The sequence below is a fragment of the Netta rufina genome, assembly GCF_964035555.1.
Source record: "Netta rufina genome assembly, chromosome: Z".
NCBI classification, from domain to species: Eukaryota; Metazoa; Chordata; class Aves; order Anseriformes; family Anatidae; genus Netta; species Netta rufina.
The window spans coordinates 77,165,871-77,185,900 of record NC_140126.1 but is presented as its reverse complement, the minus strand read 5'-3'; the positions used below and the strand labels follow the sequence as shown (position 1 = coordinate 77,185,900).

At 35.1% G+C, this 20,030-nt stretch overlaps 1 protein-coding gene across 1 annotated transcript in view; it reads left to right on the top strand.

Moving 5' to 3' along the window:
• KIAA0825 overlaps positions 1–20,030 on the top strand; it is a gene marked incomplete at its 3' end in the record, with an annotated part of 217,959 nt that overhangs the window by 56,686 nt on the left and 141,243 nt on the right. The window contains exons 9-12 of the mRNA XM_084305804.1: positions 2,067–2,257; positions 4,361–4,543; positions 13,734–13,844; positions 19,451–19,590. Of these exons, the coding sequence (XP_084161930.1) occupies positions 2,067–2,257; positions 4,361–4,543; positions 13,734–13,844; positions 19,451–19,590 (625 nt within the window). The remainder of the gene's footprint in view (positions 1–2,066; positions 2,258–4,360; positions 4,544–13,733; positions 13,845–19,450; positions 19,591–20,030) is intronic.

Sequence of the window (20,030 nt, the reverse complement as noted above, 5' to 3'; positions counted from 1 at the left end):
TACCACCTTCAATTAAATAACGCAAAGAAAATTAAGTCATTCATGTTTATAGTTAAAAAATAAAACTAGCTGACATTCAATTACTTATTATAAATAAATACCCTACATCATTAAGTTCTGTTAGAATTATAAATCATAAATCTGGTTGTTAAGTGTTCATGTTTTTTTGTAATTTTTTAGATTTAGTTTTATATGTCAAAGATATGATGAAAATGAATTAGTTTCCATTAGGGATTCAGATTAATTATTTTGTAGCTGCTATGTTTGTTCTATACAAGTAGAAAAGTTTTTGCAAAGTATCGGAAGTGTTAGTGTCTATAAGATGAGGTTAGGGCTTTTTTTTTTTTTTTTTTTTTCTGGATAAATTCTGCCAGAATATATCTCAAATATATCTCAAGTAGTCTTGATATTATATCTAAGAAATCCACACTTACGTAAATGTATTATTAAGTTCTGAGTTATGCAAACTTATGAAGTTATGAGTAGAGTTATGAATTAAACTAGTACTTTCTTATAATGATGTTTCATTATATCCCGTGATAATATTTAAAGATTGTTTCACATAAGAAAAATGAGAAGTTATTTTAATCTGACTTCTGTATATTCTGATCCTTTTTTGATCTATATTGATCCTATTTTACCTGTGTGCAAACACATGTCTAGTGCTTAACTGTATGAAGTATCAGAAAGACTGGTTTTGTTGGATCATGCTTGAACCCGTTCTAAAACTTCACTGGCTCTGCATGTGAAGAAAACTAGGCATATAATTTATCTTTGAAACTTGCCTGTATTACATTTTTCTTTTCTGTATTAGTGAAAATGGGAAAATTGGTAGTTTTGATGATTTTTCTTTCTTTTTATTTTTCTTCTTCTTTTTCCTCCCCTTTAATGAGATGTTAGAGATGCCTATGTCAATCAGAAATGTAATGAGTAGGGCAATGGTCATAAGTTAGGTACTCCAGTACTTTGTCATAATTTGCTGCTTTTTAATATAAATTAAACTTCAAATATGATGGCAGAGAAACATGGAATAATAACAACTTCCAACAATCTGCTTACACGGTGTATTTAAAAAGAAGCTAGATTATTTTCTTTAGGGAAAAATGTCTATCAAACTCTCAGAGTGTTTTAAAAATCATGGTTTTTTTTTTTTTTTTTCGTTTTTTTTTTTTTTTTCTATATCTGATAATGCAGAAATATTTAAAAAATCTTAAAATATTTCGCAGCTCCATTGGAATGTGGGAGGTGAAGGTTCAGGACTTTTTTTGTTGATTCAGCTTCATTCTAGTGCTATTTTCTGAATATTTTCTTAGTTGAAATATTTGAATTTGAATTAAAATTTGTTCTTCATAAATATATTATGAATTGGCTACTATAATTTTGACTGTTTTATATTTTTCTCTGTTTTTGGAGTGGTTCTGCATAGATAATGAAATATTAATAGCAGTTTTCCTTTCCAGAAAATATTTTGTTAAATCAGTTGCCATTATCAGATGAAAATATATACATATACATTTTGTACCTCGTATTAATAATTTAATTGCTCATTTATTTTTTTTTGTTTGTTTTGTTTTGTTTTGTTTAAACCCTGTTCTTACTGTGCCCTCACTATGCATAACCAAAAAGTTTGTCATCATGGTTATATTATGTCATAATTATGAATGTGGGGAAATACACAAGCTTAAGTAATTTAAGTAACTATTTTCTGTTGAGGATAAAGAAACTCGTGTATCAAATTCATACGACTATTCTAGTGCCTATAGAATATGTTTTTAAATTGGACTTAAAACACTACAGGTTTTGAGAGTAGGTTAGTTAAGGATATAGAAGGGCAAATGCACATGCTTTAGTTCGGTGGCAGAATTCTAGTTTTGTAACTGAAATGGAGCAAGTGTTTTTTTGCTAATAAAGATATTTCTCATCTTGTCAAGGACCATTTTTTGATCATCATGTGCTTGAAATTCTTCAGTTATTTCCTTTCAGGTTGAATTAATTAGACTCTCAGAAACTAAATTGACATTTTGGAAGGTGTTTTTCTATTATTTACTGTGTGGTGGTTTTGCTAGGGGGAAAGATGCTCATTCTCTGTCCAGATGTGGCATTATTTCTGCTGTGCTCTTCATCATGACCTATGCACCATTCTACCTCCCAAGTTAGCCCAGGAGATTCTTATGGATGTGCTAGAGCAATCTTTGGCTGTGCTGTCCTCCAGATATATGCAGGCATGCCCCAGTTACAAGAGAACCCCACAAATCAGGTAACAGTTTTATATTTAACATACACTTTTTATGGGTAAAATACATGAATCTTTGTTTTCTGCTATACATTGCTTTAGTTCAAGTCAATTGTTAATATACATGAGGGGGTGGGAGGGAATATAAACACAACAAATATTTTCAGGGTCATTTTAATCCAATATATTTTGTATATTTAAGAATATTTGGTAGTTGTATACTGAAGAAGGCAGAATCAAAGAAATATTTATGAAATTGTGATATAAATTGCTTGACTTTTTGAAAGTTTCTTGATGAAGAGTGGAGTTGTAACCAAAAAATGTGAAAAGAATTGGCATCCTAAGAAATCAAACCATTTATTCACGAAGAAAACTCCATGTGTTCTATTTTCTTCATACACCTTTTCAAGTGGAAGACCTACTGGGTCACATCAAAATATTTACCATTAAAGACAGCAGTACAGAAGGCTGTTCCTTCCCCTGTCATTTTAGGAAACAGGAAGTTGGAAGTTCTCCTTGCTGGGATTCTTTTTCCCAGAGGCTCTTTTTAATAAATATTAAAACAGGTGTTTTGAGGTGGAAGTTCATCCTATCTCTGTCCTTTCACTTTTTTTTTGTTTGATTGAATATATCGGTGTATTTGTCATCCTGCTCTTTGCTACTCTTTACTACATGAATATATGTGTCCATGTTAAAATGTTGAAAGTGATATACTCCATGGCAGCTTTGTGAGTGAAAAACTAAAGAGGTTGTCATTTGTAGGAGATGGAAAACATTCAGCAGAGATGTTCTATGTGATTAGTGAGCTAAGCATTTACTGTGAAGAGGAAAACAGTGTCATGGAAAGTTTAAGTAATTTGTACAAGCTCATGTTCTTGATATAGCTGGGAAAAAAAAAAATAAAAATAAAAATAAACTGTTATTCAGGGTATTCCAATGTTTACATGCTTTATTTCTGCCTTAATTTCAGTTCTAGGTCTTTCTTTATTTTCAGGTATAGAGAAAATAATTTCATGCAAATTTGGGGGGAAAATTTGTTGGAAAAAAATATCTCAGACATATAGGAATGTGTATTAACACAGTATTCTTTAAACGTAGAAATAATCATTTGCTTCAAAATAATGAACAAAACTGTACTTTTTGCATTGTCTTTTTTGAAGATAAGTTGTTTTGCATAAGGTAATTCATGAATTTTTCACTAAATGAATTAAGTTATCCAGTTGTATGCAAATGAAAAAGCAAATTATAATGAATATTAATTAATACATTCTATCACTGGTTTTCTATCTATCTATATATGTATATACACACACATATACACATATACTGTGCTTTGGGGGCTTATTTTCTCTCAATGGTTCTTGAGATGTTAGAAATCTATAATATTGCCAAATGCCACTTCACATCTGGTTGCATAGGCTTTTGAAAAATAAGAGGAATCTTTAAAATGTAGATGATCATATACATACCCATCGGCTTTTAGGCACTTAGGTGCTTCTTGAAGTCCTACTTCACACCTGCCATATATTTTGTGTTATCCATCTATCTCTTACTATCTCTTGTATGTCAGCATCCTCTTGTGAAATTTTGTTGTTGTAGTTTGGGCTTTTGCTATTATTTAGGCCAATTACCCATGATACTCTGCTATTCAATATCAAAGTAACTGATTACTGACTCAGAAATACTCCGCATCATAATGTATTGCCTGGAAGTTGAAGTTCTGCAAACTGAAGATTTAGTTCACTTATTAATTTTTAACTCTAGTAGAATTTGAAAATAGTATATACAATCTAGTGTTATCATAAGGAAAACTAAATTAAATTTATTTGAATGTAGTGTAGAAGTTAAGTTGTTCCCATCTAGTGGCATTGTCCTTTTAAAGAGGACATTTTGGTATTTTGCTATTCTTCTGTTGACTAGTGTCAGTAATGGCTTTTCTGTGACAGAGCTGCATATTTGTACCATAATAGCTTCAGAATTTCTACAGTACGGACTGATGAAAGATGAAATTTCAAGCCAATGCTATAATTTAGGTATTTTTTGTTGTTAGAGGAGAACTCTTTAATTGAAGTTTACCACTATACTAATGTCCTATGTAATAATATTTTCCCTTTTTCTTTCCTACAGAATAGATATTGCAGCAATTTTGATATCCACTGAGAACATGCTGTGGTCAGTTTGCAGTTCAGTACAGGAATTTCTGAATCCACGTGAAGATAGAGATCTCAAGATCTATAAAATACATACCCACTGCAATAATCTGCTCTCTGTGCTAGCTATTTTAACTTCACCGCTGAAGAATTTGTACGAGTGAGTATGAAATAAACATTCAATATGAGATAAGATAGGTTATTGAACTTACATTGATGTATTCTCAAGACAAACAGTTGTGTTAAAATACAAATGCAATGCATGTTGTTGAAACAATTTGATAACCTTTGAATATTTCTTGATTTGATCTTTAACTCATCTTTATGATCTTGCTTAAAGATCAATCTACAGGGATTTTATTAGCTTTGGATTAACCTCTTCAAGGTAAACTAGAATGTTATTAGGAATGTTATTAGGATATTGGGAAGAACTTTTTTACTGAGCGGGTTGTTAGGCATTGGAATGGGCTGCCCAGGGAAGTGGTGGAGTCACCATCCCTGGAGGTCTTTAAAAGACATTTAGATGTTGAACTTAGCGATATGGTTTAGTGGAGGACTTGTTATTGTTAGAGGTTGGACTTGATGATCTTGAGGTCTCTTCCAACCTAGACAATTCTGTGATTCTGTGATTCATACTTACGCATCTAAGTTTCAGGATACTAATTTGGTTTTCTAAATATCAAAAACTTGACATGTACAGGATGTAGCATTTTTACAAAGTCCTCTGCAAATTGCAAGCAAAGCTGACAAATTTTGCTTAAGAAGAATATAAAAAATGTCATATTTTGTTCTATGTTAATAAAAATAACATTAAAACTGAAAAGCATTGTTAGAGAGATGATGCATGGTTTTTCTCTGAGTTAAAAGGGATACATTTTATGAACTGTGTATTCAGCACTTTTGTTTTCAAAAGCCTATCAGACTCTATATCAAAACAGTTCTTTTATACTGCATGTTTCATTAGAACCAATATTTGTCAGGTAACCTAACCCACTAATTATATTTCAGATTACAAAGAAAAGACAGGTTTACCAGATTAGTTTCTCAAATAACTATATCCAACTGCTTTCATATACCAAATTTTATGTTGAATTTCTAAGTTCGTTAGTAACTGAGCTATACATAGTTCATCACATTAAGAATCTATCAATAACAAATTTAGAGGTTATGCATGATTTTAAGGGAATATTAATCCTTCATCAGTTGTCTTTAGAATTACAGCTGTATAATCAAAATTTCCATCTGTTATGTTCATTCTATACCTTGGAAAACTTCAGTAAAATTAACTGAAAGTGAAGTAAAGATTTTGCTATTAAATCTATCATGCTCTCTATTTGTACCACAAGATTTCCCTGCTGGGGTTAGTTTTAAATTAAACTTTAGACTGCTTAAGAAAGTTCTGTGTAATCATAAAAGTGCTGATGAGAGACCGTTGTGTTTCAGGAGTTTACTAATAATAGGACTGGCTAATTTCCAACTTACTAGAGATGTGGCATTGGCTGTTACTTCCAGGCAATTAGAATTACTCAAATATCTTTATTATGCAGTTCAAATGCAGCAAAAATATTGGGGTTGCTGAAAAATTAATAATATACTTAATTTAAATGAACTCATTCTGGCCGATGGTTACTCTTTCCTAATTCTCAGAACAGACCTCGTGCTTCCTGATGTCACTTAGTGTATTTTCTGTATAATAGTGTGCAAGATTCACCTGTGAATCTTGGGCCATCATCAGTTTTTAGCCCTCACTCTTTTTTGTTTCGTTTTTCTCCACCCTTGTCTGGCTTTTCTGAAGAGACTTCAGTATAGTCACAGAATGCTTGGGACGGAAGGGGCCTACTATGCTACAGAGTGGGATGCCTTAAGCTAAGTCATGTTAGTCAAAGCTCCATCCATCCTGGCCTTGAGCACTTCTAGTGAGACATAAAGATCAGGATCTAAACTGGGAGGACCCATTGACTCCCTTGGGAATAGAGATGCCTTGCAAAGAGATCTTGACAAATTAGAGGTCTGGGCAACCACATAAAATTTAATAAGAACAAGGGGAGGATTCTGTACCTGGGATGGGGACAACCCTGGTTGTACATACAGACTAGGGATGAGAGGCTTTAGAGCAGCCCCACAGAACTGATCTAGGGGTTATGGTCAAAGGCAAGTTGAACATGAGTCAACCATGTGTCCTAGCAGCCAAAAGGGCCAATCAAATCCTGGTGCGTATCGGACACAGCATGGCTGAGTGAAGTGATTGTCCTGCTCTGCTCTGCACTGGTGTGGCCTCACCTCGAGTACTGTGTGCAGTTTTGGGTACTACAGTATATGGACATAAAACTATGAGAGATTGTCCAAAGGAGGGCTACAAAGATGGTGAAAGGTCTAGAAGGCAAGATGTATGAGTAGTGTCTGAAGTCACTTGCTTTTTTCAGCCTAGAGGAGCCTGAGGGGCTGCTTCATGTTGGACCACAGCTTCCTCACAAGGGAGAGTGGAGGGGTAGGCACCAATCTCTTCTCTCAGTGGTCATGATGCCAAGCCTGTCAGAGTTCAAGAAGAATTTGGAGAATGCTCTCAGAAATATGGTTTGATTTTGGGTTGTCTGGGGTAGAGCCAGTAGTTGGACTTGATGATACTTGTGGGTCCCTTCACACGCAGGATATTCTATGATTCTGTGATCTCAGTGCAAGGCCTTTACACCCTCAAGTGAGTTAACAGCTCATCCTAATTTAGTGTCATCTGCAAACTTAGTTTGCATATGAGTCCTGCATCCAGATCATTTATAAAAACATTGAACATTGAAGAGAACTGGCACCAAAATGGATCCCTGGGGAGTCCTACCAGTGACCAACCGCCAGGCTGCTGTAATCCCATTGCTCTTTGAGCCCAACCTGTCAGCCAATTCTTCAATTATGTATTTGTCTAACTGTGCTGAACATTTTTGCAGAAGAATACGTGTGAGAGATGGTATTGAAAGCTGTGCTGAAATCCAAAAGATCACATCTATTCCCTTGGTCGACTAGATGGGTAACTTTGTCGTTAAAGGAAATTAAGTTAGTTAAGCACAATGGCACCTCTTGTGAACTGGTGTTGGCTATCACCAATGTGCATTGTCTTTCAAGTGTTTACTCAGTAACTCCCAGAATGATCTTTAATTTTACTATGCACTGAAGTGAGACTGACAGGCCTGTAATTTCCAGGGTCTTCTTTCTTGCCTTTCTTGAAAACTGGGACAATATTTGCCATCTTCTAGTCAAGTGGGACCTCTCCATATTCCCAAGATCCTTAAAAAATAATTGAGAGAGGTCTCACAATGACATCATCTACCTCTTTCATCTGTCTTAACTGATGTCAAGTAGATGAAGAGAATTAAGGTCTTTAGGTTGCTCGCCATACTCCTCCTAATGCAGCCCAGTGTATGGCTTGTGCTATTTTTAATGAGACTACACTGTGGCCTCATATTCAACACCATACAGGCCATAATACCCAGGTTCTTCTGTAAGGTTGGTAATCAGTTCCCAGCCTATTATTGTTCTGTTGCTGGAGCACTTTACCTCATTATTACATTAGTAAAGATGCACTTTACCTCAGCAAACTCCATGAGTTTTCTGCTGGTCCTCTCATCTTTGATTCATCGCTTTGCTGTTTGTTAACTCACATACCTACTCCATCCAGTTTCGTGTTATCCACAAAGATGCATTTTGACTGTTCAGTTCTGTGCAAGTTTTGAGGAAGCAGTTTAACAAATGTCCTCCTGAATGTGCCCTCAAAACCTAGGTGTTACTGCTTTCTTGCTGCTGACCCGAATCTCTCAAAAAAGAGGACTTTTGTCCTCTTCTGTGTTTTTATTTTGTTTTGTTTTATTTTGTTTTGTTTTATTTATTTATTTATTTATTTATTTTTGTCCTTTTTGATGTAGACTACATCACCAGCCTTTCCCTCATCCACCAGGCAGGTCACCTGGTCATAGAAGGAGATGAGGTTGGTCAGGTAGAACTCGCCTTTCGTGAACCCATGCTGGCTGGGCCTGATCCCCTTGTTGTCCCACATATGCTGTGTGATTGCATTCAAGATGACCTGTTCCATCACCTTTCCTGGCACCGAGGTCAGGTTGACAGATCTGTAGTTCTCCGGGTCCTTCTTGTAGCCCTTCTTATATATGGGAGTCACATTGGCAAGTCTCCAGTCATCTGGGACCTCCCTGGATGACCATGACTGCTTGATAGATGATGGAAAGCGGCCCAGTAATCACATCCACCACCTCCCTCAGCACCCTCAGGTGGATCCCATCCTGTCCCCATGGATGTGTGACAGTCCAAGTGGAGCAGCAGGTCTCTGTTTACACCTGAAGTGTGGTTTTTTTTTCTGTTCCTCATCCCAGACTTCCAGGTCAGGAGGCTGAGTACCCCAAGGATAATTGGCCTGACTAGTAAAGACAGATGCAAAGAAGGCATTAAGAACCTCTGCCTTTTCCTTATCCTCAGTAGTCATGTTCCCCCCCACGTCCAGTAAAGGATGGAGATTCTCCTTGGCCTTCCTCTTACTGCCAATATATTTGTAAAAACATTTCTTTCTTGTTATCCTTAGCCATAGTGGTCAGGTTCAGCTTGTGCTGGGCTTTAGCCTTCCTGATTTTTTCCCTCTGCATATGCTGGGAACCTCCTTCTACTCTCCCCGAGTTTCTGCCCCTTCTTCCACCAGACATAAACTCTCTTTTTCTCCTGAACACTCAGAAAATGTTCCCTGTTCAGCCACACCCATTTTCTTCCCTGATGGCTCATCTTACAGCACACAGGGACGGCCTGCTCCTGTGCCTTGAAGGAGCGCCGTGAAGGAGCCCCTCCTTCTTGAGGAGTATGTAGCTTTCCTGGACCCTTCTGCCCTGGAGGATTGACTCCCAAGGGACCCTCCATACCTGTGTCCTGAACAATTCAAAATCTGCCCTCTGAAAGTCCAAGGTAGCAGTGCTACTGACCCCCCTCCTGACTTCACCAAGAATAGAGAACTCCACCATGTCATGGTCACCCATGACAGCTCCCTCCTTCTCTGTTCATGAACAGCAGGTCTAGAGGGGCACCTCCTCTGGTAGGCTCATTAACAGCTGAGTTAGGAAGATGTCTTCCATGAACCTCCTGGACTGCTTCCTCGGGGCTGTATTGTATTTCCAGCATATGTCTGGGAAGTTAAAGTCCCCCATGAGAACAAGTGCTGGTGATTGTGCGACTTCTGCCAGCTGTTTGTAGAATGTGTTATATATTATTACACATATTATAGTTGTTAGTCTTTTGTACTGAGTAGGATATCATAATCTTTCTTTTAGTGGAGATCATAAAGAGTAAGGTGGATGCAGCTTTTCATGATTTTGTAATACAAATTATTATGGCTTGTTTTCTCAACAAGAAATGAGGCCAATAACTTGAATTCTGAGAGAAGAATTTAGAGAATATAGAATAAATAGAATTTAAATAAATAAATAGAATTTTTATTGGTAAAATTGCCATCTATTGGGTAAAAACTAAAAAAAAAAAAAAAAAAAAAGATATTTCTCTTAACCCTAATTTATGACTCGTTAGTCATGTTTCTTCCATATAAAGAGCTAAATTCTTCAAAGTCTACAAGGAAATACCATTAGGATACATCTTGTTGGCATTTCATTATTTCACACCTGCACTGATGTTTACCAGATCAACTCTCACCTTGTCATACTCTACAGAAGAATAAAACTCCTGTAACTTGGAATCTTGCTGTGGTATTAAATACTTTCACAGATGCTATCCACTGCTTTGAGACTATAAGCAGCTGCTTTAACATATCTTGTAGTCAAAACAAATTTCCTACTACCTATTATTATACTTCTGTCAGAAGAGTAGTTGAATTAAACTGTCTGGCAGAGGGCTGGTTTTGCCTTATGTTCTGGTAAAAATTACATAACGAGCAATGGACACTGAGTACTGCTGTCACCATTTTATTATCATTAGACACTTCACTTTTTCTAGTATTTGAAGGCAGTAAAATTTAAATAATTTTTAAAACCATCACATTTTCTCCATGTCAGTTTCAAAATTTGCAAAGAGGTTTTGCTCTAAGTCTTAGAGGCCAAATGTATGCCCTGTGCTTGTCATCAGGAGACAGCTAAGACACCTTATTTAACAACCTGCATTAGCCAGAAATCTCTAAAACTTGTTTGTTTGTTTATTTATTTATTTATTTATTTATTTATTTTTCTTTCACAGCCGCCCAATCTGTACCTATCTTCTTTCTTGTAGGAAGTTGGCTCTGTCCTTTGCTATATTAAGAGAAATATCTCAGGGGATGAGAGACAATAAGTTTTTTTTTTTCCTTGAATTTTCTCAGACTGTTGAAGTTACTGTTTTTAAAATAATTATTTTTTCTGTTTAAGTACTCCTTTTATCTACATTATGATCTCAGCTTTAATTTTTCATGAATTCACAAAGAGTATAAATTTACAATATGCTTACCATTCTGGTCAGATATTGCTTACTTAAGATCATTCTAAAAGCCTGTAATACATTGTTTCTACTAGCGTTGTTTGATCAGTAAAGTAATTTCCAAATAAATTACCCTTTCTTTTGGAGGAGTTCAGAAGCTCTATACCTGTCTTCCTTAAGCACAGTATAATTTTCTTTCATCTGCAGTCATATAAGCAAACAGTGACCTTATAGACATTGTAGCTGTACTTCTAAATTACCGATATACAACTGTGAAAATAAAAAAGAAAAAAAGTTTTAAAGTAATTTGAAGTAATAAAATGACAAAACACAAATACTGCCAATGCCACCATGATATAGCACCCTATAAGAAAAAGGACATTTTACATTTTAGGTAAAGAAATCATTGAGACTGTATTCCAATTGGATTCCAATTGGATTCCAATTCTATCTCCAGTTTCAAGTGTTTAAATCTACTCACACTGTTTCTATATTGTGACAGTGACTTTTTTATGCGATATAAAAAGATTCCCCTGTCCTGAGAAAAACCTCATCTTTCTTCCTTAGATAGAAGTGTCTTAGAAGATAGAAGGACACTTAGAAGTGTCCTTCAACTCTTACTGCAACAGAAAGAATTCTTACTGAAAATCAGGAATAAAACTGAATCTCTCCAGAAAGTAAAGCAAATATACTAAAATGCCCATTCTAGAGTCCAGAACTGACATTTTTAAAGGTAGTTACCTTTCTTGCATATGCTGTGTTAAAGAATAAAGAAGTTTGGCAGGACTTAAACCCCCTTGCATCTCAACTTGTCCTCAGATATCAGAGTGGCTGGGGGTGGCTGGGCTTGAATTCTGAGTGATGCCCAATTCAGCACTAAAGTCCTGTCGCATCCAATATACCAAATTACCACAATTACGAATGCACAAATAGCACAATACACCTTCAGTTTAGCAGATTAGCAACTGGTGTAGTTTACTGAAGCTACAGGAGGACAGATTGCTGATGATGAAGATGCTGTCTGCAAAGCACGTGCAAATACTAAGAATATGACTAACACAACCAGCTACATACAAGCTAGCTTACGAAACAACTCTATAAAGAATGTTAGGTTTCTTAGGGAAGCACTAGGGTTCAAATCTGACCCAGTAGGCATCCCAATGGAGGGGGGGGGGGGGCGGGAAGAGAAGTACAGCCTGTCTGCTGACCCCAAAAGTCAGTGATGTCCTCCTGACTTGTCTGTGATGTTGTCTCACAACATTAAACAACTTTAAAAACCATCTAACACTTTTCCTTTCTTGAGCCTTTTTTTCACTGTGTTCCTGCTTTTAGGTGGAGCTTGAATTGCTCTTCATTATGATTGGTATAAAATTGTCTTGCCTTTGCTTTCAAGTTAAAGGCTCAGAGAAATTCAGAGCACATGCTCAGTGAGGTGTGGTTACACCTTGGAGGCATGTAGCCTTTGGGATGGAGGTGTATTTTGTCATTGCAGTGAACTTATAATAAATAAAGTTCACCAGAGGACATGATTTTATGATCAGTTTGGCTCAGGGCTGGCTATGCAGTCTGTCAGTCCCATAGTACCATCAAGCTCCCCATCCCTGCAGTGAGAGCACAGAGTTTGGTTGCAGTGTCTTCACTCTGCTCTACCCTCCATACTATTTCTCTTAGACTCCACACACTAAGCCACCCTGGTGTTACCAATATTTAAGGCTGCAGGTTATGTTGTCAGGGGGAATATTGTGGAACAGACTCCTTGAGTATCTACCACTTCTCACTCTGAAAGTATCCTCAATGTTGAACCTTCTCTTAAGATGTGGACATATCTTTAGTTTCAATAAGTCACCTCCACCAATTGTTCCACAACGTAACTTGGAAAATTCCAGCCATGATACATAAAGGAACAAACTTAGAGAAGGCAAGTTAGTAAAATGAAACATTCACAGCCAAGTAAGTAAAAAAGTGAGTTGCAAAAAGAATGATAATTGGTAATGATTAATGGAGGGCGTATGTAAGGGATGACATCCCTTCTGCAGAAATACTCTGTACAAACACTAATACATTTATTAATTTTTATTCTTGTATTTTATAATCATAGATAATAATTTAAGTCAAGTATTAATTATATCATGTCTGTCCTTACAATTACATAGGTGTTTTTATAGTCAAATGACATCAGTAACAAATAAGAATAGTTAATTTTTGTTATCAGTTCGCTGAGTGTGATTTTTGCCTCTCACAGCCTTTAGGTAAGAGAAATAATGGAGGAGGAGTGATATAAAACTAATTTATCTGATTCTTCAGCAGTCTTTATTTTTCTTTTTTTAAACAGCAGATATTTCCATCACTATTCTGTCTATATCTTACAAGCCAGTGAAGGAGATCTGAGGCTTCTGATTCATTTTTTTCCAGTTTCATCCAAAGTCTATGTCTACTTGGATGTTAATGCAAAAGATGACCACTATAATTTCAAAAGATATTTTACTTATGTTTATGATACTGCTATATTGATAATATGATGCATGTATTGGGCAAAAACAAAAGATCAATAGAAATAAATGGCTGAAGAGCAATTTGCTTATTCAATGCATTTTAAAATATAGTTCAAAAATCTGCTATATGAGACTAAATATATGAAGACAATTGCTTTAACTCTACTGAAAGTGCTAGATACTGAGCTACAAATAGTGAAAGCAAATAGAATGAGAATGACATTTGTAGCATCAAATAAGATCAATAAATTTGCAGTTACATGTATGCACATATGTATGTAGTGCTAGTTATCATAATGGATTCTCCGTCTTCTATTGATATATATTTGTATTATTGATTCAAAAGGATTTTCAGTGTCCCATGTGATTCAGACGTGGTTTGTTTTTGTTTATTTGTTTGTTTGTTGTTTTTCTTTTCAGGACATTTCAGAACAATTCTGGAGAACATCTTCCTCAAGTTATTTCCAAAGACTTTTATCACCCATTACACTGGTTATTTTGCATACCATCATCCTTTCCTTCCTTAATGAAGTGAGTAACAAAAGTTGATTTTAATAAAACTACCAGATAGTCAACATTAATCAAATAGTTTGGAAAAGATTATATCTGGATACATGTTTAATTAATATTCTAATGAAACACTATAGAAGCATTTTTGGATGTTTGTTACAGATTCCCCTAGTCTTCAAAGTTAAGAATTTATAAGAAAGGTCACATTGAAAGCAGTGTACTGTGTAGTTTTTTGCCCGTGCATTCATTATGTTTGATATTTGAATTGTATTTAAGGTTTTCTTGCTTTAATTAGAGTATATAGCTCTTGACAATAATGTGGTTCAGCACAGGTGCAGTTCTCAAAGACTTATAATTAAAGGGGAGATAAAGAATGTATGTCTTTCTGTTTCTGATTGCTGGTTAAAAAAGGGTCTGATATATAAATAACACATCAAATATATGCTGCTTGATCGTAGTTGATTTTTTGGGAGATTACTGTATGATTAGAGGCAAAAGCTTAATTTCTTTTTCTGTGTCACTGCATATAATGACAAGTTACATATGAGACATATGCTACCAGCTGTGCTGTCATTCCCTTTCTAATTTTGAACCTGAAGCACTCCCACACCAGTGTAGATCCTCTCCTAACCCCTTCACCTCCTCCACCTCTTCAAAAGTTATTTCCCAAGAGATTTTCGTTTTCCATTTTTATGAAAAGCTGTGTTTCTGAGGGTTTTTTTTTGTTTGTTTTCTGATAAAGTATTTTTATTTTTTATAGAAGTATGTTAACACTTGAGAGATGACCTATTGAAGTCCAAAATGCTGTCAGTTTTTGACCTCCTACCTTGTATCTTCCTAATCACAATATCTTCCCTATGATTTTACCCCATACTGTGCAGAACATTCTTTCCACCCCTCACCCTTAATTTCATGTCAGCAGTAGTTATGTCCTTTTCTGGTGTCTCTAATAACACAATAGATGCTGTGACTGAGTCAAAGTCGTGTGATTGGCCTACTGAAATGCCACAGAATGAATTAACTATTGAATTCAGATTTTGTGCTTTTCTCTGCTCAAAGTAGTCATTTAAGTTTTTCTAAAGCTTGAAAGATAATGTGTATGTGGGATCTCTACCTCTGAATCAAGTTTCAATGAAATTTTTCAATGGTTTTGTAAGTCGCACATGGATGGAGAGAAAGGAGAGGAAAGGGAGGGTATAGGAGAGGGAATGACTACATGATCACTTAAAAATGCATGCATTCTATTTCTTAGAAAAAGTATCCTTCATTAAGGACTCACAGTAGAAAAAAAGTCATTTTTCTGATCCCCTAGTCCAAGGCTACTATTCAGAATTTAAATTATGGTGTGAATTCTGAATTTAGGAAGAGGGCTTCATAAGTTAGTACACTTTGCAGCATAAAAGTATCTAAAGGAAATGTTGATACTATTTCAGTCTTAAAGAGTTCTCTTTTCTGAGGTGGAATTATGATTTTGTAGATGTTGTTTGGGGCATATTTATTTTGAATAAATAGTAAAAAACTTTTCCAGACCTATTTTCTCTGCATGAAAGGTGAGAAAGCATGCATCTCGCCAGCCAATGAAGTATCTTCTCTGTTGCTGGTTGTTTTTTTTTGTTGTTGTTTGTTTGTTTTTTGTGTTTTTGTTTGTTTGTTTTGTTTTTAAATATAAGTTTTTTTGTTTGTTTATTTTTTTGTGCTGTTTGTTTATTTTTTATTTGTTTGTTTTTGTTTGTTTGTTTTCTGGGAAAATGAGAAGTCCAAAAGGAAGGACAACTCTGAAAACATATCACACAGTGTGCCTGTGTGATAATAGTCTATGTATATGTACTGTCTTTGTGATACTGAGTGAACTATATTGGTAAAATACTTAATGTCTTCTTTTAACAGCACACCTTTCAGGTGCTCAGAAAAAAAAAGGGGGGGGGGGGGGATGAAAAAATATGATGTTAAGTACTTTTAAGGAACATGTCCTAAGGTGTTATAAGTTTGTTATTGGTTTTACACCATATTTTTGGCATGGAAGTTTTTCTTTCTTGAAATACTGCATTTAGAATAATAACAAGACATATTATGTTTACATATTGCAGAAAACTATTAATTAGAGGATCCTACTTTTTCCTAGATTGTTTTATGCTTTTTCTTTCCATAGCTAATAAATATATATATTAGTTTATATATTAGTTAGTTATGTATGTAGTTTATATATTAGTTACCAAAATTGAAAGCTGAGGCCATTGTACAGCTCCCAGCTGTGGGCACCTAATTTTTAAGTGGATTTTGAAGACTCTAGCCTGTCATAAATATAAATATTAAATAATTGCTCTTTCTAACCTTTCTAGGAGAAAGTTCGCCTAGAAATAATTTTGTTTACAATTGTTAATTTTTTTTTTTTTTTAACAGATTCACTACTTAACCAGGTTTTCTACATTAGTTCTCATATATTTATATGGTTATAGTCTGTTTTATCTATCTGACTTCAACTTTCCTTATAAAATGTTGAATTTATCATTTGAGGTTTTCTTTTTCTTTTTCCCCCAGTTTGTATAGTTGATTATCAAAATAAATAATCACTGATTATAATTTATATTACAGTTCCTATAGTGGTAACTGTGATTCTTTCTTTGCTTCATTTGGGGTTCATAATCATAGCCTTTGCAAATGTGTTGTTTTTTTTTTTTGTTTTGTTTTTTTGTTGTTGTTGTTGCTGTTGTTGTTTTTTCTCCTACTGTACAAAACTGAACATTTATATGTGTGATATTTATATGTACTTCACCTTTTGTCACTTTTTATGAGGCTAGTCTTATTTTCACTAGTACTGAGCTACGAGGATGAGAGAACATATGCCTCTCCATATGCACGTTACAAAACTTCTCAGTGCATTTATTGGTGCTAGCTTCATGGCTGTAGGGAATGTCTGCTATATTTTATTTTTCCTCCAAGTGAGTCACACCATTGTACATTTCAATTTGCAAGAGGCTTGAGGAGCCAAGAACGGGTGTATATTACAACATGATAACTTCCCATCTGGTCAATGACAGACAAGTTTTATTTCAACTCAAATATTCTAAAAATGGCATTTATTTCTGAATTCGTTTAAAATATTATCCTTCATTAATCTATCTGACCAAACTTGTCCCTTTCCTTGTATTTTGAAGGCAGTGACTGACCTTATTAGACTTCATAACATGTGGCATTCAAGGAAGAAGATAAATAAAGTGAAACTGGCCCGTTTAATTTAAATAAATTTGTGAAACATTGAGTTTAGTCATAGCCATAGTACCAAGTCTGGTGTGAATATAGTAATTGTTTGAGTTTAAACATGTATTACAAACAACTAATTAGCTCTTAAAATGCATTGGAGTTCATGTACATATGAATACATACGAAGTGTAGACAATAGTACTGCTAAGAATGCAAACCCTAAAGTATGCTTATAGTATGTGTTTAAATGTGGAAAAGTTATTTTGGCTGCAAGTTCTATTGAGATTTAAATGCCTATGTGTATATATTTCTGACAAATATTATTAGAATCCAATATGTACTTATGTGCAAAAACATCATTGTCGAGACAGTGCTACATTATCAAGGATTATATATGATGTACGAGATAAAAATCAAAAAAGATGTACATGAGTTTTCATGGCAAGTATGTTGCTTAGCTACTCCGAGGTATTGGCTTTACTGTTAAAATCCCAAAGGCTTCAGTGTGTAAAATCCCTCCTTACTATTGGCTATTGTAGCCCCTTTGGCTATCGCAATATTATCTGCAAAATTTTGGCATAATAGTGTGCTAGAAAGGTCCTTCAGGAAAGCAGTGTTGTGGAAGTTTGATTTTCTTAGGCTATCTCAAGGTTGCCCTGCAAGATCTATGGCATCCTGATAATTTCTGGTACTGGAAGCATACAGGTGAGAGACTAAACCAGAGAAGCATGTCAACTGGCATTTTCATTTCCAGGTTTTAGTGTTATATATATACTATCTATATAGTAACCTTGAATGAACAGTGAAGATTTTGTGCAGTCATCTCTTTTCATGCATACATACAAGCTGAGTTGAGTGGTGGCACACTTGGACTGCTCAGATGGTCACAGAAATGTGCAACATAGAATTAGAACATTTTCATTTTGTCCCAATAGCTGCACATAAATGGCACATAAAGTAAATGTGCAGGTGCCTAGTAATTCTTTTATAGTATGGCAGGAGAACATAGTTCCTGATGAAAAAGGCTTTAACTGATGCTGACAGTGTTTGTGTACTAGCAGAAAATGTTTATGCTTGCATAGTTTATGCATCCAGGCATATGTAGTTTTTATAACTGGTAGGTGTAAAATTTATGTGCATGAGAGTTTGCATATGCAGTGCATAAACTTTCAAAGTTAGTAACCATTGTTGTATAAACTTGCAACCAAAATGAAAAAATAGAATAGGTAAACATGTCAGAATTTTATTTCAAAAACCCTCAAATCTTATCTAAATATAAAATTAATGTATATGCCAGTTAATAAGGGAAAATTAGGCTTTCAAGGAAAATTTTACTGACAAACTGATTTTGAAAACTACATTTTTAAAATGTCTGAAATAAGAAATAATAGATTAAAAAAATCTGAGGAGCACAGGAGGTGAGTCTCCACTTTCCCACCAGCAACAGACTCAACCTGTGTAGTTACCCAGTAGTTCCTGCAGAACTTGCAGAACTGTGCATGCTTTCTGGTCCCAGGATTTGTGCAGGAAACAGCAAAAGGGTGTTTGAAAAGAAAAAGAGGGTGGCTGTGAAGCATTCCAGACATGCTGCTCTCTCAGAGGAAGCAGACCAGCCAGGAGGGGAACTTCAGTCCCAAGGAGGCTGCTTGCTGAACTCAGAAAACATTTGGTGAAGGTGAAATAGAAGTCCACGATCATTTTAATTGCTCCAGTATGAGTCTAATGGTTGGTGTTAGGACATTGGCTGAGTTCAGAGGGAGCCCTAGAATATTTCTGTTTGGAAACCTAAACTTCTGGAGAACATGGAACAGCAAACAGAAAAGTACAATCTCCTTGAAAGTTTTCTCACATCTCCTTGAAAGCTTTCTCACATCTCTGTGCTGGCAATACAGTCCAACTAGTCTAATACTTCAGGTGAATTTTTCATTATGTGCAAGAATTGGTCAGCCTAATGCAGAATCCTGCAAACCCTTTGAATATTCCCTCTTTTTTTTTCTTTTTTCTTTTTTTTTTTTTTTTTAATTAACAGTTTCATATCCTTCATTTAGGACAGTTCAGAGCTCTTACTAAACAATTAACATGGTAAATTAAAGAATAATAGCCTGAAATTTATTCAAGCACGAAAATACTCCTTCTTGCCTGGTAGAACAAGGCTATACATAGTTCCATGAAAAAGATAAGTGAAGTTGCTTTGTATCAGTTATAACTTTGGCAGACTACCAAATGTTAATTTGCTTTTAGCTAGTTGAGATTAAATGTAATTCCTTCCCTGAGCTGCCTTAAAGTAAGCAAGCATGAAAGCATTTTCAGAGTAATCTGGGAGGAATTGACATTTAAGGGAGTTAGCATTACATCTGCACTTTAAGGATATTAATTTCGTAGATAAATTAACTGCATTATTCTGTCTTTATCTTGCATTTTGAAAGGAGTCCATCAGCCGGAGAAATGGCAGCCCAGGGTCAACTGAAACTGCTCTTATCCCAGCCACACTGTAATTTGCACTTGCTTTTGGAAACCTTGCTACATCATAATTGTCTCTTAGTGAGAATTTTACTGAGAAGTTCAAGTAAGTACTTACGCTGTTGATCCTTGCAAGAATATCAGTGAGAAACACAAATGCATTTTTAACTACTTAAATACTCTGGGATATTAGTTATCAGTAGGACAGTTCTTGAGTGGGTAAAGAAAAAGAAAGGTTCATTGTTTTTTTAATGAGTTGGTTTTTTTTGTTGTTTTTTTTTTTTTTTTTTCAGTCAGTCTGAGTATTCATAGCTTCAAAGCAGGCTACAATTCGATAAAGTAGGCTGATGTCTTAAATGCAAAGGAGTCTAAATGACTCTGAACTTAATAGTGCATTGATACCACAACTGCTTAACAAAGATTTTTAAAGGTGTGGATCTGAAAGATTACTTTCAATATTATGTTTCTTCACTGAAAAGCTTCTTAGAGGTTTTGTTTATGTTATTACATGTTTTTCACTGTAGGCATTCCAGAAGTACATCTATG